The 22,005-nt window shown below is 54.9% G+C and overlaps 1 protein-coding gene across 1 annotated transcript; it reads right to left on the bottom strand.

Moving 5' to 3' along the window:
- Window positions 1-11,287: 11,287 nt before the first annotated feature.
- Window positions 11,288-21,426, bottom strand: BSND (barttin CLCNK type accessory subunit beta). Its single transcript, XM_024571063.3, has 4 exons — window positions 20,992-21,426; window positions 15,647-15,741; window positions 14,516-14,785; window positions 11,288-13,476 (listed from the first exon to the last, which is right to left on the bottom strand). Exons 1-4 carry the CDS (start codon window positions 21,166-21,168, stop codon window positions 13,062-13,064), a joined length of 957 nt encoding a protein of 318 aa, XP_024426831.2. The 5' UTR covers window positions 21,169-21,426; the 3' UTR covers window positions 11,288-13,061.
- Window positions 21,427-22,005: the final 579 nt, after the last annotated feature.

The following is a 22,005-nucleotide window of genomic DNA, read 5'->3' as shown; positions in this document are numbered from 1 at the left end:
CCAAAGCCCATAAGTGGGGTTAGGGCACTCGGAAAGTCTGGTGCCCCTCCCCCTGGCGGTCTTTCACCAACAGCACATTTCGACCCACCACACTCTCCTCACTAGCACGAAGTAAGATTTAAAGGAGCAGGCGGGGTGAAAAGCAAAACTGAAACTGGTTTTATAATCGCTGCGTTTGCAGCGGGAGGAATTTCAGAAAAGGTTCTTTTATTTGTTTAAAAATTTCCTTTAAATGTTTCTACGAATCCTCTACCATGGGGAACAGGCTCTCTAAGGAACAGGAGCAATGTTTTTGGCTAATTCAGCAGCTTTTTAAGGCTGCTGGATGTCTCCCAGATAAGGGATCTTTATATTTGGAATATGTGGAAAAGTGGGGTAGAGAAGCCCTCATAGTCGGGAAAAGCTTGGACAAAAAGAGGAAGGGGCTGATGCGCGCCAGCTAGGCCCTTTCTGCAGTCTGCTCCAGCTGCAGCTAACTTCACGCGCCGCCCTGTGAGCTCAGCTGGGGCGTGGGTGTGCGCACGCTCACGGCACAGCTGTGGCGCCGGAGCGTGCACGCTCACAGCGCGTGGGGGCCAGGTTTTTCTGCCAAGGAAGTGTGGGGGTGGAGGAGGCATGGGTCCCCTCGCCTCCTTTCCTGCGCCCAGCGCTGGCAGGATCGAGACTCGCTGAGGCCAGCAAGGGGCCGCGGTTCCCATCAGCACCTGGCCTCTGCAGGCGCCTAGCAGCAGACTTAAAACTGGCGCAGACTGCAAGTCTCCAAGGGGAGTTCCAGCCAGGTAATCCGTGAGATGAGGAACAGCTCCTGCGCTTTGGGAGGCCCCAGCATGCTTAGTTTTGAAAAAGGGATTTCTATTTTGTTTACATTTCTATAACTAGAATGTGGACATTTCTCGACCCTGGAAAGGCGTGTAGCCTCTCTTAATTGTTTTAATCCAAATGGGCAAGTTGGACGAATTCAGCCTTACTTCCTCCCCGCCCCACTTAATTCCTGGGGCAGGGACCTCCTCACTCTGGGGAACACACGTCACCCTGCTCTCTGTGCTAACCCCAGAGGACTGCAACCTCAAATAATTTGGTAAACAGAAGTTACTCACTATCCCCCAGGAATTTAGCCATGTAGCAATATATACCTACAATTTTTTGAATTGTGATAATTTAAAGTCACCCATAGACAAACACCTTGGGTAAAACAGGCCTGCAGTCCCACACCCCTTGGTCTTATACAGAGACCCGTTAGCGGAAGGAAAATGGGAAGGCCCGGTTGCACTATTAATCTGGGGAAGAGGGTATGCTTGTGTTTTCTCTCCAGAAGGACCTTTGGAGCCGTTGACAAAGAGGGTGAAGCCATATGAGAAAAGGCTTCCCTGGCAGCGACCCACCTCCACCCCATTGGACTCTTCCAATCCAGGATTCCCCAAGCTGTGCATCACCCACCCTGAAGTGCAGTTCCATCCAGTACTCCTGGAGTGATACTCAACATCACTTAGAGGGACCTTTTCTACCAATTTAAATTGCAGCTAGAATTGCATCAGCAGCTGCAGGACATTCAATGCTTGATTAAGCAAGATTAAGGGGTTTCCAAACCCTCTGTGACAATCTCAGCTGGCTAGACCCAAAAAACTTGTTTGATGAACTTAATCCAGAATGTGGGTCTTTGGAGCTACTGGTTGCTTACTGATTATAGTAATGCTCTGTGTACTCCGCTGCATTTGCAAATTATTTTCCCAGGGTCGTGAAAGAGACCAGCAAGTAGCAAGCTTTGTGGGATCTATAGCGGTCCTAACTAAAAACAAGGGGAGGGATATAGGAAACTGTTCCACGAGTGGAAAATATGGCCCAGCTCCCTCTCGGGAAAGCCAGTGGGTGCGAAATTCGGCAGGCAGGACCCACGCCCACGGACAGGTTCTCCTGTGGGGAATCAGGCCTGCATTGTACCTAGGCTGCTGTGAGACTTGCTTTTGCTAAAACTCCCTCACCCTGAATGGAGGCAGCAAATGTTTACTGAGTATCTTGAACTTCCTAAAGTCTGTGCTCAACCTCCCAAGTATGGAGTGTGACCAGTTCAACCACCTTCCCCCTTGAGCTGTAACATCCTTCTCTTTGAAGTAATTAGCAGTATTCTGTCCTTTGTTGTCTGTAAAAGGTAATCACCTACAGTGAACCTGTGAATAGTAAATGAGGACAGTCCTTGATGTAATGTGCCCAGAAAAGCAATGAAAACCTGTCCAGGCAGGGGTCGGCTCCAGGCAGGGGTCGGCTCTCTCTCTTGGGCTCTCTCTCGCCCTCTCGCCCTCTCTCACTTAGACAGTGGCCATGCCGTCCCTTTTTCTCCATAGGATTTCTGTAGTCCATGTGCATTTGTCTATTGCAGCCACAGCACCGGATCCTGCTGGCCGGGATCCGCATCATGGCTTGGGCACCATAACCAGAGAGGAAGGCGGCCAAGGGGAGGAGGAGGCAGGAAAGGAAGTGTGACAAGAAAACCAGAGTCGCTGTGGACAGCAAGCTGACCCAGACGGCTCTCCCTGTTCTACAGGCGAAGGAAGGGGGTGACGTAGCTAAGTGCCAGATTCCCCGCAGGAGTGAACGCTGGTAGGGACCGCCCTGTCAATCCGGTGCCCCTGTTGTATCCTGAACGCGAGCAGAAAATCAAATGGAGACATGTGGAGTGCACTTAGATGGTACTCTATTTTTACCTGCGCAGGGGCGAACTCCCAGGGTGCCCATTAAGGCTGCAAAGGGGAGTCGCGCCAAACGCTCACAGGCTAGCTCTTTTATACGGTGAGAAGCAAGCAAGCAAGTTACAAAAGCGGGAGTTGCAGTTATCTCTGCCTAGCTCTGGGGTCAGGAGGAACTATCTGTCTGTCCCACTTAATTTGTACCCTCAGTTTAAAGATAAGGGTCCAGACCTGAGATGAGTCTGGCACCTAAAGTTTTATGGCCCTCTAGCTAATTGGCTGTAACTCAGAATAAGCCCTCTGCAAATCACTTATTGTTTATCCTTACTTTGGCCGACAATGTTGTGTCTCTCCCCTATCTATTCTGGTGACCTTCAAGAGGTTTTCTGCTTAGCAATGCTTATAATTGCCTAGCCCTCTTTCCTAGCTCTCAACACCCCCACCCCTTCAGTGGTCCTTGTCGCTGGTGCTCATCTCTACAGGGTGCCCCTGCTCCTCCTTGGGGCACTTTTCTCTGGTCCCTTTCTGATGGCGCTCCCCCTGGGGAGCATCAATTAGCCAACAGGTGTTCATGGCTGAGAGCAGCACCCTGGGCGCACAGAGAATTCTGGCTGTGTGACGGCAGCCTGTGTCCCGGGCAGCACAGGGGCCACTGGGGGATGTCTGCCGAGTACAGGATCAGCGCTGGTCCCTCAGTGCCTTTCTCCGGGGTCACTTTCACCGAGATAATCCTGGGCTTGTTGTGAGAAGAGACGGCAGCCTTGCTTGTTGTAAACCCGTATTTACAGCCAACACAGGTGCCGCCCACCTGCAGAGCCCACAGCTACCCTCTCTCCCTGGGGCCTCAGGTCCACACCCCCAGGTCCTCCTAGCCTGGCCCTTCCTCCCGGCCATCTACTCATCTGCTGTGAGAACCAGCTTGGTGGAGCTGCCAAAGGAAAAGGCCTGGAGGCCTGACCTCAGGGTGAGGGCCCACAGGTCCTGTGGGAGCTGGGGGACATGCCCAGGTCAGGAACAAGTATCTGGCCTCAAAGCCCAGGGTGAGACGTGTAGCCTCCGGGGCTGCAGGGGTGGGTGGGAATGAGAGGACAGGAGGGCCCGGAGGGCGAGTCCCAGCCCCACACAGCCACACTGGGGACTTCGCCAGGTTCACCTCTCCTAACAAAGCCTCAGGTTTTCAGGGGTCCCTGGGGTGTTTGCCGCGCCTCCTTGGTAAGGTGGAGTCACACACTGTTTTGGATGGGACCTTGATAGGTCACGGCCAGTCTCCCGCACGCTGTTTGAATCTGGTCTCCAGCAGGCCCACAGGTGGTCACCAGGCTGCCCTCAGACTCCCTGATCGGGGTGAGCTACTTCCTGGGGGCCCAATATTTTGTTAATTTTTTAAAACTAGAACCAGAATCATTTTTATTTGCTGAATGTAAATAAGTTATTTTCTGATCATTATTTACACGCTCATAAAAATGTCGTAAAGAAGAATCCCATCACCCAGAGATATTGCTTTAATTCTATTCTTTTTTCTATTTATACCTGTGCATAAGATCGTAGTCTTTATCTTTTTTTTAATTAATTTATTTATTTTTATTCAGTTGCAATTGTCTAGTAGTCTTTATCTTTTGGGGGTAAGTTCAGCTGCAACGAGAGTAACGCAGCAGGTAAGGACTAAGTTGTCCCACAAAACTGGAAGACCCATTCGGTTGTGGCTCTGGTTCACGAGTTCATAGCTCGAATCTGCCAGACTCTCTGGGGCCTGCCCTCCTGGTTGCAGGACAGCTGCTGCAGCTCCAGCCATCGAGTGTGTCCAGCCACTGAAGGCCAGCAAAGCTGACCACTGCTGCCTTTTTCTCAGGAACCTGTTTCACACGTGACCCCGACACAGGGAACAGGGCGGTAATGATGGCTTTGCATCGGTCGTACCTGGTCATGTGGGAGTGAGCGTGTCATCCCTCCACGCAAAGTCCAGGAAGGAGGGAATTAACAGTGTTTGCCGCATTCCTCTTTGTAATGTCTGGTTTTATTAATTATATATCATAAACATCTTTCCACACCAAGAAATACAGACTCAGGGGCATGGAGGGAAGAGACCAGTTTAAAAAAGAAAGACAGAAGAGTGGTTGCCCGGGGCGGGGTGAGGGGTGCTCAGGCGCTAGTGGTTAGTGAGCACAGACCTTCAGTGCGAAGCAGGGCGGCCGGCAGCGAGGGCTGCACAGCAGTGCGAAAGCGCTTAATCTCCCTGGACCATGCACTCAAACGGTCCACATATAAGTTCTGTGTTGTCTGCATTTTACCACCATTTTATTTTTTTATTTTTTTAAGATTTTTACTTATTTATTTTCAGAGAGACAGGAAGAGAGAGAGGAAGAGGGAGAAAAACATCAGTGTGTGAGAGATACATGGACTGGTTGCCCCTCGCACACCCCCACCGGGGACTTGGCTCGCAGACCAGGCATGTGCCCCAATTGGGAACCAAACCAGCGATCCCCCCGGTTCACAGGCTGGCACTCAATCCACTGAGCCACACCAGCCAGGGCTACTTTACTGCAATTTAAAATATATACATATATATATATATATGGACTCAATCATTTATTTAACAATGATTTGTTGCAGGTCTACTGTGTTTCAGGAACTTTGCTAAGTACCCAACTGCACAAAAAGAAACCAAATAAACAAGAGTCCTGCCTTCCTGGGGCTTACATCTAGCGAGCCATGCGGGAAGTCATCACAGAGATCCGCCAGCAAAGGCAGAGTTGCCAGGATGACACGTGCTAACCAGGCTAACCGCGGAGAGGCAGCTGGCGCTAGGAGAGCAGGCGCAAGGGCGCCCGCTTAACTCGGTCGGGAGGGCCATCCTTGTCCTGGCCGCTTGCCACTCCCTGGCACAGCTGTCACATCATGGAGCCAGTCTCGCACTGCTGGGGGTTCAGAGCCTTCCCTTGTTTGCATCATCACGAGCAATGCCACAGTAACCCTTCTGTAAGTAATCCTGGCACGCCTGTCTGATTATTCCCTCAGGGTGCCTTTCCCCTGGGGACTGCGGAGCCTAGGGGTGGACCACGCACTGCCTCCCTGTCTCCAAGCGTGTGTCATTTCTATCCCCCAAAACAATGTAAGATAGAACCCTGTTCGTCCACATCCTGCCAGCACCACCTGTTGTTGTCACCTTTTCAAAATGTGGCCGGTGTTGTGGGGTGAAACATGGCTTCTTCTTGCTTTAATTGGCATTCCTTTGATTGCTCTTGAGATTGACCGTGTTTTAGCTGGTTTCTTTTATGGGGTCACAGATCTTTCCTGTGGCTGAAATCTGGGCAGCTCTGAGTGTTACCAAGTCCTCCCTTTATAGAAACCTAGAGCTCTGTCCTTGGCCATCCAGCTGCCTGAGGCTTTCCCCTGTGCTCCCGGGCAGTACCACAGCCCACCCTGTTCTCCCAGCCCCCACCCCACGTCCTCTCCAGCCACCCTCCACACCTACAGCCCTCAAACACAGTGGGTGACTCAGGGCCCCCAGCCTTTGTCCGAGCTGTTCTCACTCCCCTTCCCACCCTAGGGGAGGCTTCAGGACAGAGCTCCATGTGGTGACTTCTCTGAGACCCTCTTGCTGATGCCCCAGGCAGGGTGCGCCCCCACCCCGCACTGCCCATCCCCCTGCTCAGCAGTGAGCACGCTGACCTGTCGATGTTCATTTTACAGTTATCCATGGGAGTGGGCCCCCACCCCAGACAGGCATGGGTCAGATGGATCTCTCTGCCCCCTGTGCTTGGCGCGGGATGGGGAAACACCACACAGCAGCTTAGATAGTGTTTGTATCCAGAAGGAAGAAAGAGGGAAAGAAGGAAAGAGAGGGAAGGAAAGATGGAAGGAAGGAAGGAAGGAAACCCACTTCTCCCTGCCCCCAGGCTGGCTGATCAGGCATCCGACGTCTGCTGTTGCCCAGCTACCCACCACCCCAGGCCCACTCTTGCCCGGGTTCAATGTGAAGGACATGCAGGTGGCTGGGGAATTGTCACGACCTGAAGAATCAGCTGGGGAGGCCACTGACCTGGGAACTGCCTGGGACATTCGGGCCCTCACCGGCCCTCCCCCTGGGCTATCTTTGAACTGAGCACTGCCTTAGCCAGGCTCTGGCATCTTGGACGGAATCCACGGGGTCCCCCACTCTGCTCCACAGGGTTTGTGGTCAACAGTGATGATTATGGGACATTGGCTCCACCAAGGTTCACCCAGTGCCACCCTCACAGATGGAAAAAACCTTTCACAGTCCAGGCTGGGAACTGAATTCCTGCCACAGGCCACGAGCCAGCCTCCTTGCCACCTGCGTTCCCCTCCATTCCCTTTTGCACGTATCCCCTTTTGTCCCATGTCACTCCTCTGGTCAAGAACCATCAGTCGGTCCTGTTCGCCTGTCAGATCGCATCTGAGCTGCACGGCCGGAATTCAAGGAGCCCCATGACCCAGCCCCAGCCTCTCTCTCCCCCACAGGTTCTCGTACCACCTCCCCACCTTCCTCCTCTCCTGTGGGGCTTGCCCACACCGTGCCCTCTGCCCAAGATACCCTCGCCCTTTCATTACCTGTTTAAATCTTAGCTTTCAACCCACACCTTCTCTGGGTCATCCTCCAAGGACTCCAGTCCTTGACAAGCCATTTAAAAACAAAAAACTAAGCCCTCGTGTGCTTTAGAATCACCTGGCTTCTTTACCGCAGCTCTCTCTGAGGGCGGTTTTAAGACCCTGGACTTCTAAAGCTTCTCAGGAGAGTCTGATGCTGCTGAGCTGCACTGAAAATTGCTGATGAGACAGTGGTGGACACCACCCCAAAGTCTACACATTGGACACCCTCCCCTCATCTCTGCGAATAATAGTAATGATAACTGCTATTAACTGAGGGCTCACCAGGCCCCAAGCACATGCTGAGCACTCAATATACCCGATCTCGTCTAACCCTCACAAGATGCTATTAGGTAGATATCATTGACCTCGTTTTATTGATAAGGGCATTGAGGACCAGAGTGGGTAAGTCTCTTGGCCAAAGTCACAGAACTTGGCGGGGGAAGCCAGTCTCAAACCCAGGACTGATTGAGCGGAAGCCAGTACCCCTCCTCCCTGCTGTGTGGTCTGGGTGTCTGGGCCAACAAGCCTTCCAAAGGGGCACCTGGTCCTCATCCAGGTCAATTCGGATCAGTTCCATCCTGTTCCACCAGCACTATTGCCACTTGCTTTTGTTAAGTCCTGAAAATAGAAATAAGAGCAGGAGGAGGCTCCTGCCCTTGAAGGACCTCCCAGTCCAGGTGGGGAGAATGGCACACTCATAGCCAGTCACGTGAGGAGGGCTGGGGCCAGAATGGTGTGCACCGTTTGGGCAGGACCCCAAGGAGAGGGTGGGTGGGTGGGGAGGGGTCCTGCCCCAGGAGGGGAGAGCAGGGCCAGGTGAGGCTCCAGGGAACAGGAAGAATTGAGCCAGGCCTTGAGGGGTGAGAGAGAAGAGGATGGAGGGCATCAGGCAGGGGAAGCAGGCAGGACGGTGTGAAGGATGAGTTTTCCCATGGCTGCTGCATGGGAGGAAGTGGTGAACAAATTGGCTGGAAAGGGCCTCAAAATGCCAAGCTCAGAAATCTGGCCTCATCCTCTGGGCAATAGGGAGTCATGGAAGGTGTGGGAGTGGGGGGGTGTCTGCCCTCAGCACTAGTGCAGGAGAAGGCACAAGTAGATGCTCAGTGGAACCCTACTGCCTGCTTTGTTGAGAGATGTCTGTGTCCTGTGCTCCCTGGGATTGGAATGACCAGGGACTACTAGACAGTCCCTGCCAGGAATCGAAGGCCATATGGCTATACCTCCCCCTCTCCATTTAGCTCTTCTCTGGGAGGGTGGGCAAGTTATTCAACCTCTCTGCGCCTCAGCTTCCTCGTCTGTAGAATGGGGACAACACACCAGCCTTGCAGGTTTTGAGAATGAAATGAGATCACATGAGCACAGCACAGCTGGGGCATCGTTGAGTCATCACATGTGTGAACCAGGTGACAGAGTGGAACAAGCACAGGCTCAGGGGACCTAGCTTGAATCCCAGCTCCGACCCGGGAATGGCCCTCTCTCAGGGCTGGTGGGAGGGTTCAATTCAGTGAGCTAATAAACGTGGACCGCCCGATACTCAGCACATGCCCAGTAACTCTTGTCTGACAAGGCATGAGCAATCCTGCTTCTCCTCCTCGCAATCAGGACACCTCCAGTCTCCCTGAGCACCCTGCCCCCCTCCTCCCTGTCCCGAAGGGATTTTATTCCTGCCTCAGCTCCCTGGTGCTGGCTGTCCGCTGACCTGCCCCTTGGCGCCTGGCTCACTAAATCCACTCATATAGATTCATAAGTGGGACAGAGTTGATCTCCACCGCACAGATGAGGAAACCGAGACCTGGAGAGGGAAGAAAGGAGGCTGGTGCTGTTTGAGCACCTACGGCGTGCAGAAGGCATCATGCCCATTCGTTCTGTCACAACAGCCTGAGAGGTAGGAAGTGTCCTCCCTACTGCATAAATGTGGACATGGAGGCTCAGAGAGGGACAGTGACTTGTCCAAGGTCACACACAAGGAACTGACAGAGGCTGAGGGCAAACCCAGGTCTTTCTGGCCCCAGAATCTGAGATTCAGAGCAAACATTTGCAATATGGGGTCACCAGATCTCTTCCCAGGGCTGTTGCAAGGACCAGAAGGGGTAACAGGCATGAGGGTGCCCGGCATAGGGCTAAAGGACAGGGAGAAGTAGAATCTTGTCCACCTCCGCCTAGTCACATAGAGAACAGGGACAGAAGTCCAGAGGGCTGTGACATGCCCAAGGTCACTGCAAGCAGTCAGCGGGAACCCAAGCTCCCTGCCCCTAGGGCTGCTCTCTTTCCCAGGTAAGGACAGGGGCCATCCCTCCATCCCGCCATCCCTCCAGGGCCTTTTCCTCCCAGAGAGTGGAAACTTCCACAGTCCCTCTGACCTTACAGGAGGGTGAGAAGAGCAGAATTTCTGCCGTGGCACACACACCCAGGGCCTGCGGCTGAACGCAGGATCCCAGGGTTTGCCAAGGCTGCTCCTCCAGGCCCTTCTGCACCCCACCTGTCCTGGGATCCTGCAGAAACATCTCTCACCCTCCCGATTCATCCGCCAGCTAGAGGGACCATCCCAGAGGCCTGTACTCTTAGAGGGGACTGAAAGGTGGCAAGGCCAAGGGAAAGGGCACAATGGTGGGATTTCAGACGTAATGAGCTGGTGAGACAGACCACAGAGCTCGAAATGGTGAGAGTGGAATGGAATAAGAGCCCCCTGCACAAGTGTGGTTCAAACTTTTAAAAAGCCAGTGACCCTTCTTTTCTAATGAAATCCACAGTGCATTCTACTCCCCACCCCCTCCCCACAGTCACTAGCGGCCCCTAAGGAAGAGCCACCAAACAGTGAGCCCAGAGGAAGAACAGCAGCAGCCTGACAGCCAGGAGCCTCCAGCCCTCACAGCTAGGCCTGCTGTTCTGTGGAACATGAGCAAGTTCATGGACAAGGCCACTCTGTGAGCATGATGGGTCAAGACAAGTCAAGGCCACTCAGTAGCCATGACCAAGCACAGGCAAAACACGACCATTGTCACAGCCACCGCAATCACCACACATCCTCCTCCCCTGGCGGGAGGACGACAGCTGCTTCTCAGCCATCTACAGCGTCAGCTCAGGGCTAGTCTTCCCCCTTCGAGATCAGAGGGGCCCACGTGCCACATCCTAGAACTAGCCCTGCCTCCGACAGTATCCAATCCAGAGTGGAGTCCCGCTTCCTCGCACCCTCCTCCAAATCACCTCCCGCAAGCCCAAATCCCATAGTAAGTCCTTCCTCACACCCTCCGACAGAGATGGTCCCCCTGACGTTTGCTCTCCTCACTGCAATCAGCAATGAACCCAGCTATTGGCTACAGGTGAGCTCCTGGCAGTCTCCTGCAGGCTCTGGCAGGTGGATTCCATCAGATACCCCCACCGCCTAACCCCTGCAAAGGTCAAAGCCAGGGGCCCATCATTTCCCTTTGCCCATGAGGGAACCAAGGTACTTAAAGGCAACCGGACTTGCCTGACGTCACAGAGTAGGGTGAATATAGTTTATCGCCCAAATGGGATGTCTTCGAGAGGGAAAGGGCGCACCACTAATAATAACTAAGCTGGGGCAGTGGACATAGACCAGGACTGTTGTGGGCAGAGCGGCGTGTTGTCTCCCCATCACACAGCACGATGGAGGGCGGAGGTAGGGGGGGTCTGGGACTGGAGCCAAAACCTCAGTCTCACCTTCTCCCTCCGCTGCCCCAAGCCCTTGCGTGACTTCCTGGGACAGGGTTGGCGTCTCCCTGCTGGTGGGCCTGCAGCCAGAGGCTCTTGGTTTTCTGGGGAAGGTCTGGGGAACGCCCTGCCGTGATGATTCAGGAACATCGGGGCCACTCGGGAGATTGCACACCACACAGCTGCCCCGTGTGGTCGCACCACTGTGTTTGATGTTCACTTTCCGGAGGGTGCCCGTGGCGCCCGCCAGGCATGATGCCCCATTTACCCCAGGGGGGGAACAGGTGGTTTCACATAAAAGAATTTGCAGGTGAGTGAAGGTGACCCCTTTCAATGCTGACAACGTTTTTATTTTAACCATTCGTGCTGGTGCGGCTTCTGATTCAGCTCACCTCCTCCCCACCTTAGTAAACAGGGCACAGAAACACACTACACCTCACCCAGTCTGAGGACTCGGGTCACGGGTGGGAACGTCTGCTATGGCACGGGCGCAGGGGGGGTGCCCGATGATGCCTTTCACTGCCAAGGCTTTCATCCTGGAGGTAGCACGACCCAGAAAGAAGGGGGAGTGTTGGGGGGACGGGGCTGTCTCACAGCCCTGACCCAGAGGCACAGCCCAGGAGAAGGTATCCCCGCCCCAGGTGGCCCAGGGGGCAAGCTCTCCGTGTGTGGACCTGGTCTGAGGTAGTGCCACTGCCCCTTCCTCTGAAGCAGCTGCCCCAGTCCCAGTGCTGGAACACAGAGGGGCGTGGCAGGGGCAGCATACCGAAAGCATTACCCCCGGTGATGCCGCACCACAGGGATGGCTTCGGGGGCTGCCGGGCAGGCAGAGTCGTTGGCTGCAGACTCGCTGGCCCCAGATGTCACTCTGCTGCCTCTGGGGAACCAATTTTTTCTTGTAATTTCTCTGTTTCCACCTTGGCTCCCGCTCTGCACTCTGTCCCTAACTTATGAAACACCAAGCTCACTGGACTGTGAGTCCTTTGAAGGCAAGAACTGTTCATCACTTCTTGCCTCTTTCCCCTTAAAGATTCTGGCTTAGTGTCTGGCGCATAGTATATGCTCAGGAAATGCCGGCTGAATCAAATTAATCCAGGAGGCTTCATTCCACCCACAGGCCTAAACTAATGCAGACGTACTCTGCAGGGAGGCGGTTATTCTGGGAGCTCTTCCCCTGGCTTCGTGACTCCTATGCAAGCCATTTAGAAGTTCGAATGCCAGAGCGTAAAGGGGCTGGGAGTCTGAGAGTTAGGGAAGTGGAGGAGGGGCTTATCTGCAAAAGTGTCCTGGGTTCTGGTCAGTTCCATACACCCTCGATGACCACTGACTCTGGACACCGGAGACACCAATGTGAGGGAAGCAAGGGCGCCAGCCTTGAACAGTCATGCTCCTGTAATGAGCGCACAAGCCCCAAAGGTGGCGCCAAGGAGCCAGGACTAACTTGTTCCAGGAGGCCATGACTTCAGGAAAGGCTTTCAAGAGGAGGGATATCTGCGCTGGGTTCTGGCGCAGGAGCACAAGTTCACCAGGTAGACAGCTCGGGAGGGCAGGGGAAGCAGGGCGAGTGTGAAGGGCAGAGGGTGCGGCGTGGGGCTGACATGGGGAGTCAGTTGGGAGGTCAGCAGAGGTCTGCCCTGGAAGGGTTTGGATCCCTGAGCTGTAGGAGCCCCAGGAGGGCATGGGCAGGGACACATGGTTAGCTCTGGGTGGAGACAGATCACACCAGGTATCAGGCTCAGCAGGAACGCGAACCTGGAGAGGCCTTCCCAGAAGGTCAGAGAACTGAGAAGGGCTCCTGTTCCGAGGCCAGCTTTGGGGGAAGGCAGAGAAGGCTCTTGAGGGCCCCAGCTGCTGCAAATCCCCTTAATGAATCACATTTCACCTTCAAAGCTTTAACCCCCAAAGTAACAATTAGAACTGCAACAGTCGGTTGAACGTAATCATCCCTTCCCTGCGAGTTTCTTTACAGTTCTCCAGGTGCTCCAGGATCCACCATCTCACCCGAACCTCCATACAACCCCACTTTGCAGATAGGGAATTGAGGCCCTGTGAAATCCTACAGGGCTAGTGGCTGATGCCAGGCCAGTGGCTGATGCTGGGCTAGCGCCCGGGAGCAGTTCCATCCAAGCCCTGGGCATCAGGCTCGAAGCCCAGTTCTTTGTCTGGGAGGGGGTCTCCGGGGCTGTCCGGCAGCCCATAGTACAAGTCTTCTTCCTCCTGCTCTGGCTCCTCTACACCTGTGGTTGAAGCCTCATCCTCCTCTTTTGTCCTCGGGTACCGCTGCCAATAGCGTGGTAGGGCTGTGTCCTGCCCCTGCCCCTCTGGAGGTGTGTCCTCCGGCGTGGGGGCATCGATCAGAGCAAAGTCCTGGAAGCGGTCCAGTTGGCACCTGCAGGCCCAGGGCTCCTCCCCCTCAGGTGGAGACAGGTTGGGGCTGCTGTCCTCACTGGAGCCCACATCCAGGTCATCTTGGAAGGAAGCCAAGGGTGCAGGGCCCTGGGAACAGGCTGAGGGGCTGCAAGGACAAGCCAGAGAGAGCCAGGTTAGCTCTGCGTCACATTGCCTGGGTCCAAACTTCAGCCACGAGCCACAAGGCCAGCGGAGGTGAGCTCACCTGTCTGGGGCTCAGTTTCCTCCCCTACCAGGTGGGGAAATAACGGTATTCACCCCTCTGGTGTCTCTGAGGTTTACGGCAGACGGGGGCTAAAGGCTCTATGCCTGCCGATCCCATCTATTCTGAACAACACCTATAAGCAGCATAATTGCTCCCGTTTTCCAAATGAGGACATCTCAGCAGTCAGCAGCAGCGTGCAGAGCACTTTGCACAATGCCCGGCACATATTAGGTGCTCAAGAAACGAGCCTTCATGATGTTATTGTCCAAACCAATCACTCCTCCACTTCTCCAGTAACTCAGGGGTCTCCTCTGGTCCCTCGGTCCCCATCACATTATACGTCACCTTCTGATCCCTCCCCCGCACTCCCCATTGGTCTGGGAGCTCCTGCAGGGTAGAGGCCACCAAGGCCTTGCATGGAGTAGGTGCCCAGTACCAGTGGTAGGATGAGTGAGTAAATGGATGAATAGGAACCCAGTTCATAAACATCCGGATATGGGGAGGGGTGGGGAGTGACCTGCCTGAGGTCGCAGAGCAGGTTAGTTGGCAGAGTCTGGATTTGAACTGAGGTCCTCTGGCTCCCTGCCCCCCACTACACATGACAAGCATTCAGACAGTACAGAGTTCCCACGGTGTGCCTGACACCGAAATATACTGTCCCAATCTTCACAACACCCCTCGGAGGAAGGAGTAATTATTCTCATGTGAGGAAAACTGAGGCTCAGGAGGGTAAGAAACTGGCTAAGGTTACACAGCAGAGCTGCTGGGATTTGAACCCAGGCCCATCTAAGGCCAGACTCATGCATTTGCTACACCTGCTGCCTCTCAGGCTGTCCCCACTCCCACTGCCCTCTCTATTCCCAAACGCACCCAACCAGCCCTCAGTGGCCCACACCCCAGAAGCGGGCATCACTCCCACTCCTGCACTCTGCACACTCACCTGGGGCCACTCTGAGTTGGGTTTCTTTCTCCCCCGACCTCATCCGAGCCCCTGTGGACAACCACGGCAGCCTCCATCCAGGCCTGAGCCTCACGAGGGCTGCCTTCCCCTCCATCACTAGCTTCCAGCTGCCGCTGTCCCAGCTCAGGGGTCAGCAGGGGGCGGGGATCTTCACTGCAGCCCATGACCTTCATCCGGATGTGGCTGAAGTCAGGCAGGCTCTGGTCATAGGCAGCTTCCTCCCACAGCCTTACGTAGGGGGGCTGGGGGCTAGGTGGGGACCCAGCAGACAGCAGGAGAGAGAACAGACAGGTGGGCAAGGAGTCATTCAACAGACATCAGTGCCGTCCCCTGGCCCAGTGCTCTCTGCCATGTCCCGGACAGGCATGCCTGGGCACCTGCTTACATGGAGGGGCAGCTCTGGTCTGGTCTGTCAGTGACTCCCCGGGAAGTTTGGGGCTTGTGCTTGCACTTCTTGAGCCTCAGTTTCCATATCTGCATAAAGGGATGGCAATCCCCTGCCCCCCTCACATGGTTTCTGTGAGCACTGAAGGAGGTCAGGGGTGCAAAATGTCTGATTTGCAGAGGGCCTTCTGTGCACTGGGTTCTGTTCTTAGTACTTAGCTCATATTATTATCTCACTGAATCCTCCCTGAACCCCCAGGAAGAAGGTGCCATTTTTACAGAGGAGGCAAGGAGAGGTGTGTCACCTTCCCAAAGTCACACAGCCAGACAGCGACAGAGGCTCGGGGCTGTGCCTCGGCCATCGTCGTGCCTCTTGCTGTTTGCGGTGGCAATAGTAGTCACAGCCCTCTGGGATTTAGTGTCAGACCTGATGTTGATTTTGGTCTGCCACTAGTTCACTGTGAGACAGGATAAAGTCCCTGAGTCTCAGTTTCCTCATCTGTAAAATGGGAATAATGAAACTTACCTCCCAGACTTGAGAGTTCAAAGCAATCCATGATTTCTAATAGTATATTCCTAGTTAAGTGGGAAAGCCAAGCTGGAGCCTGGAGCAAGGGGAGGAGCCCCTGCCCCACCCCACTCCTGCACTCACCTGTGTAAGGGGAGAGGGGCTCACTGTCCCTCCCCTTCACCCACCCCTCCAGGCACAGAGGGCCCAGCGCCTACCTCTTCATCTCGGCAGTGAGTCCATTCTCCAGCAAGCCTGTTGGCTTTGAGGACAGGATGCCTTGGAACTCAGAATCAGCAGGGATGAAGGCAATCTGTAGGGCAAAGGGGAGATGGCGTCTCTGCAGCTGCCTGCACACAGCCTTGGCCACTGCCCCCTCCCCCAGCCCCGGCCCTGGGGCATGGGCCTAACCTCTCCACATGCCCTGGGAGAGAGGCACAACCAGGGAGTGCCTCCCCTTTATGACAAGAGAGGGGTCTGCTGGCGCCAGCATTGGTGGGTGAACGGATCCCTGGGCTCCTGCTCCCATGTGGCTGACATTCACCCAACATTTACTGAGCACCTGCCGTGTGCCAGGCACTCTTCTAGGCCCTAGGGGGCAGCAGGGAGTCAATGAGACAAGCATCCCTGCCCTGGAGTTGCTCACATCTTGTCCTATAGCAGGGTCCTCATCCAGTGCCCAGAATGTGCCTGGCGCCTCATCTGTATCTAATGAATGAGTGGAAAGCTGGCCACTGTGATGTGTTTCTTGGCACAGAGGCCGCGGTGGGGGACAGATGACTGGGGTTGTGCCCACCAGTCCCTGTCCCTGAACTTTCAGGGATCGAGAGGTCTCTGCGAGTGCAGCCCCACGCTGTGGGCACGGGGTGGTGCAGGGGAGGTGGGGTCGTAAAGAAGGCTGTGGAATGAGGCAGAAGGAGCCTGCCTTTGGGGTCTGGGAGCCTGCGTGAGAACCCCTCCTTGGGCAGGTCACCTCCCCTCCCAGAGCCTCTCTGTCCCTCTCTGTAAAATGGGGCTGGCCTTGAAGAGACATTTGCCGCATTGCTCCCAGCAGACAAGAGATAGAGCGACCCAGGTGTCCCTACATGGACGAACGGATAAACAATGTGGCCTATCCATGCAATGGGACGTTACCAGCCTTTAAAAGGAATGAAGTTCTGACACAGGCTACCACATGGATAGAACTCGAAGAAACAAGCCAGTCACAAGAAGACAAATTCAGTACGATTCCCCTTACACGAGGTATCCACAGCAGTTAAAGTCATAGAGACAGAAAGCAGAATGGTGGTTGCTCCAGGCTGGAAGGAGGGATGGGGAGGCACCGTTTGATGGGTGGAGAGTTCCGGGTTTGCGAGCTACAAAGAGTTCTGGAGATCTGTAGCACAGCAACGTAAATGTAACAACACTTAAAAATGGTTAACGCGGTAAATTTTATGTTGTGTATTTTACCACAATTTAAAAGAGTAAGACTAGCAATGCCTGTGTCCTGGGGTTGCTGTGAAGACTCCGTGAGGGACTAATATTTAAGGAACCCCCAGCACAGTGCCCGGCGCACAGTAGCTGCTCGGCAATAACAGTTCGGTGCAACTGAAGACAAAGTTACCTTCCGAGGCCTGCTCGCCTCAACTGAAAATTTTTTTCAGCATATATTTAATGAGACCCTTCTGTGCTGTACCAGGTTCATGAGTAGCATCACGCTTTCCCTTCCCATAGAGTGCAGCGAGGCAGAGATGCTCGTCTGCATCAGAAAAGCTCCATCCCACTAGGGAGACAGGAATGATGGGTGAAGGGGTCCTTGGAGCCCCGTGGAGGGGTAAGCTTCCCTCACGTGTCTGGACACAGCACAGAGGCCTGGGTATCTCCCACACCCACTAAGGACGTCCTGCACGCACCAGCTGACTCTGCACTTCAAAGAAGCTGCCCCTTTCTATGCCTCAATGTCACATGACCAAGTCACCATCTTCCTCCTTCGCATCACCATCATCACCATCACTACCACCATCATCATCACCATTATCATCATCACCTCCATCAACATCATCATCATATCATCACCATCACCATCATCAACATCACTACCACCAATATCACCTCCATCAACATCACCATCAACCCGTCTCCATTATCATCATCACCTCCATCAACATCGTCATTGCCATGGTGAAAAGCCTGGAGGAGAAGACAGGAGCACCTTCAAACACAAGTCCTTTTAAGAGAGGGGAGCAGAGCTGAAGGTAGGGAGGGGAGATCAGACCGTGAAGAGCCCAGAACATTAGACTAAGGAGTTCAGCCTTTATCCAGAAGCACTGGGAACCCTGGAGGAATTCTCCGCTAGGGAGAGCAGACAGATCTGTGCTTAGGCATAGCATTCAGCAGTCCCCAAAAGGAGGGAGCAGTGGAAAGGGGGGAGGCCTATGGAGAGGACAGGTCTATCAACCACCAGTCAGGGGCCTGGCCCTGGGCTCCAGCCAGACAGGCAGGAGTGAGGAGGGGGAACCTGTGGGCAGAGGCAGAAGGTGGACAGGGAGAGGCACCGCTTTTCCTGCCAACTCTCCCCCTCCCTGCAGCTCCCCGCCCCATCTCGGCTAACAGGGGCAGCATCCCTCACTGCCCCATCCACTAGACTTTCCCCGATTTCTCCTCCTCTCCAAAGCCGGAGGCCCAGCTGACCACAACATCTGACCAAGCCTATCTCAGAAATTCAGTGAAATGAGCTAGATGGAAGAGCCAGTGCCGTGTCCTGCCACGGCAGGTGTACACGGCTGATGAACTCAATGTGTCTTCTCAGCTCCTACAATCATGGTTTCAAGTTCTGCCCAAGTCCAGGAGACCGTCACCTCTCACTGGGACCAAGATAGAGCCTCCCCAGCAGGATGCCCCTGGGCCTTCCTCCTCCCCATGTCGGCCTGATAATTGTCTTGAATTGCAAAGCTGATCATGTCCCTCTTGTCCCATCAACAAAAGGGTAAGGTCCAGGTTCCGTGGCATGGCACCTCAGGCCCTGCAGCGCTGAGCCCTATTCCCTCTCCTCCCTACTCCTCCGCCACCCCCATGGCCCTGCTGCGCTGTCACCGTGTGTCTTTGGCCATGCTGCTCCTTCCATCTGGAACGTCCTTCCCATCTTCTCTGCCTGGCGAACTTCTGCTTAGCCCATGGAGCCCAGCTCACCTCCTCTGTGAAGCCTACCCCTGCCCCATCAGGCAGAAAATTGTCTTTCCTGTGAGGCCCCAGCCCCTCAGACACAGGGAGAGCTTACTTATGTCGGTACTGGCTACCTCTGACCCCCATATGGTAATTGGCCAATTCCAGCCCCTCATATTTATGTTTCTTTTGATCTAGGAGATCCCCATTTATCAGACCCTCGGAGACAAGGGAGAATCCTGACGGGGGACTGGCACCAGAGTTTGCTGTGCGTTCTGACGGCCCAGGCACCAGGGAGGCGGGGTTGCAGACAGGGCCCCCCACGCGGAACGGGCCTCCCTCCCCTCGGTGTGCATGTGCAACACCCACAGAGCCCCACACTTGCACTCGCACACACACAGTCCTGAGAATAACGCACAGAACAGCTCTGTGCCAGGTGTGATGTGGGTCCCCCACACACCTGACCCCACTGGTTCCTCCCACTCGGCTCGGGAGGCGGGGAGACTCCCTCCAACAAGGTCACAGAGGTGGGGCAGGAGGGAGGAAGGATCTGAATCTGGGCCTGTTGGACACTAAAACGTGTTTCCACCCCACCCTGCTGCCTCCACAGCACAGGAACACGTGAATCTATCAACAGTTACTCATTAATACACAGCGATATTCCCTCTCCCTCATCCCCCACTGCCGCCCCGTCACTGCCCACCACCCCAGAGCCACCTCTGGTAAACAGGGATGGGCAGGAAGGACACTACCCTCTGGACCACTGTTGTCCCTGGAGTCCAGCCTCATCACTGGGAGGAGGAGGAGCATGGAGGCGGTGACATGGCTGGCTTGGGCCCCAGGTGCCTCTTCTCTAGGTGACCTGAGCTCAGGGCATTGCACAGACAGAGGCGAGTTGACTGTAAACTGCTGGGTGAATGACTGCAAACCAGCCAGGACCGCCCCGGCACCAGACATTCTGACAGTCTGGGGCTGGCCCAGGGAGGGGGCAGGGCTGGGGAGAGCCAGGCCCAGGCCCCCAGGAGCTTCCTTCCTCTGCCTCCTCCCCCGAACACCCTCCCCGGCACAGCCACCCAGGTGAAAGGTGAGGAGGGGACTGCAGGTGGTGCAGGGCTGGCCAGGGCCCTAGATGTCAGGGCCAGCGGTGCCTTAGATGCACCCCTTTCCTGCCCCTGCTTCCTGACTCACACACTGTACAAATGAGGAAACTGAGGCTCAGAGAGGGAAGGGACTGGACCAAGTCTTCTGAGTTAGAATCCACGCTTTTCTTTTTGTCTCCCTAGGTCTGTCTGACCAGCTGTGTGACCTCGAAAAAGTCACACAACCTCTCTGAGCACTAAAGGCTTACAACTCCTGACGTGTCCATTCCACAGGGTTGCTGGGAGGATCAGTAACCATAAGGGTGACAGCCATTCACCTAAATATAACACTCTACAGTTTATAAAGCATTCCTATGTCCCATCTCTTCTCTGTTTGTAATAACTCTGTGAGCTGGATGAAATGGGGGGTTGGGGCCCCACTTTGCAGATGTAAGAAACGGAGGCTCAGAAATACAAAGTTCAGCTCTGTTTGGGACAGAGCTGGAACTAGAGCTCAGGACTCCCAAACCAATGCTCTCCCCATCCCTAAGTCACTCACAAGGCTAGGAGGACATTGAAACTCTGGGGGAGAGAGTGCTGCCCAAGCCCAACCCAAGCCATCCAGGTCACACCTGACCCACCCGGAACTCTCAGCAGTTCTGGGACACAGGGACAGCCCTCTGCGGTGTACTATCATCTGAGATATGGTCACACATCTGAGCCCCAATGTCTGACCCTTAGGAGTCTGGGACCTCTCCTTTCTGGGCCTCGGGCTTCTCCACTATGAAATGGAACTACGGGGGTGCAAAAAGCTCTGCAGGAGGCCTGAGCTGCGCCGGGAATGCAGGAGTGACTGGCAGGTACAAGCGCTCATTTACTTCGGTTTCAAGCACGTGGATGACTGTGTGTGGGGTTTCACTGTGTCTCCTCATAGGCCTAGTTCAGGGCTCCTGATGCAAGGGGTGTCTGATCGATCTTTATGATAAGGGAGGGATGGATAGGAGGATGGGTGGATAGGTGGAGGGATGGGTGGATGGAGGGATGGGGGGATGGATGGATGGGGGATGGATAGATGTATGGATGGATGGGTGGAGGGATGGATGGATGGATGGGTGGATGGATGGGTGGAGGGATGGATGGATGGATGGGTGGATGGATGGGTGGAGGAATGGATGGGTGGATGGATGGATGGACGATCAGGAGAGTGGAGAGGAAACAAAGAAGTGCAAAGGGAGAGGATGAAAAGATGATTGAAGGATGGAGCATTATGCCTAGAATAGAGACTCAGCCCCCTGCTCTCCTGGCCCCTGGCCCCCAGCTGACCCTCCCTCATCACCACCTACCTTGGGGTAGCACTGGCACATGCTCCAGATGACACCCCCGATCACCATGATACTGCCCATGGCGTAGAAGGTGCCGTAAACCTGGGGCCGGTCGTGGCTCATGAGGAACGTGCCGAGGGCAAGCAGGAAGAGCCCCAACACGATGAAGCCGATGCGGAAGGTCTTCTCGTCCGCCATGGCTGCTCTGCCAGGCTGCAGTCCGTGCACTGCCCGCGGAGGGGCGCCCGCGCACCAGCGTGGACACCACACACCTCACACCAGGAGGGAGGAGGCCCGGGGGATCACTGCAAACCCGGACTTACACTTGAAGAGGGGCAGGTCCAGTGGCAGCTCCTGGGCGCACAGGCTCAGGAGGCTGCAGGAGCTACGCTTCAGTGGCCCCTGCCCCCACCACCCACCTTCACTCCCTCTCACCTTCCCTCTGGGCCCAGCTGGAGTGCGTGTGTGACTCTGAGTGAGGGAGTAGCCAGGAGGGAGAGGGGGTGGCTACAGGAGCTGGGCCCCAGCCAAGGTTTTGACATCACCTCATTTGCCTATGTGGGACTGAGCTGGGTGGACAGGAGGCCCCACACCGGCCGGTCATTGGAAGCCCAGTCCATGCCACAACCAAAACACATCGGAACGCCCCTGGAAGATTCCAGGACCCCACAGGCTGGCATTTTAGAATCCTGAAGCATTCTACTCTTTAAGGTCACGTGTGCATCTGAGATTCAGGGTTATCGCCCCTATTTACTAGACGGTGGCTGCATGCATGGCACTCTCCTAAAAGTGCTGTTGATGTTACTCATTTGGGGATCCTGTGAGGCAAGCACTACTATCCCACTTTATGAGGACACCACTGCAAGACAAGTCACTCGCCCAAGGTCACACAGATAGAAGGCAGCGCAGCTGGGACTGGAACCCAGAGGCCATGCCCCTAGCCACTGTGCAATACTCCCTAACTGTAGGAGGAGGATTAAAATTTCAGACTCTAGGGGCCTGGACTTGGGTTATGGGTCCTCTACTGTGGGCAGT

This window comes from Desmodus rotundus, chromosome 3 (assembly GCF_022682495.2).
Source record: "Desmodus rotundus isolate HL8 chromosome 3, HLdesRot8A.1, whole genome shotgun sequence".
Classification (NCBI taxonomy): Eukaryota; Metazoa; Chordata; class Mammalia; order Chiroptera; family Phyllostomidae; genus Desmodus; species Desmodus rotundus.
Note: the sequence above shows the minus strand (reverse complement) of the source record. Positions and strands in the feature narration are given on the sequence as shown.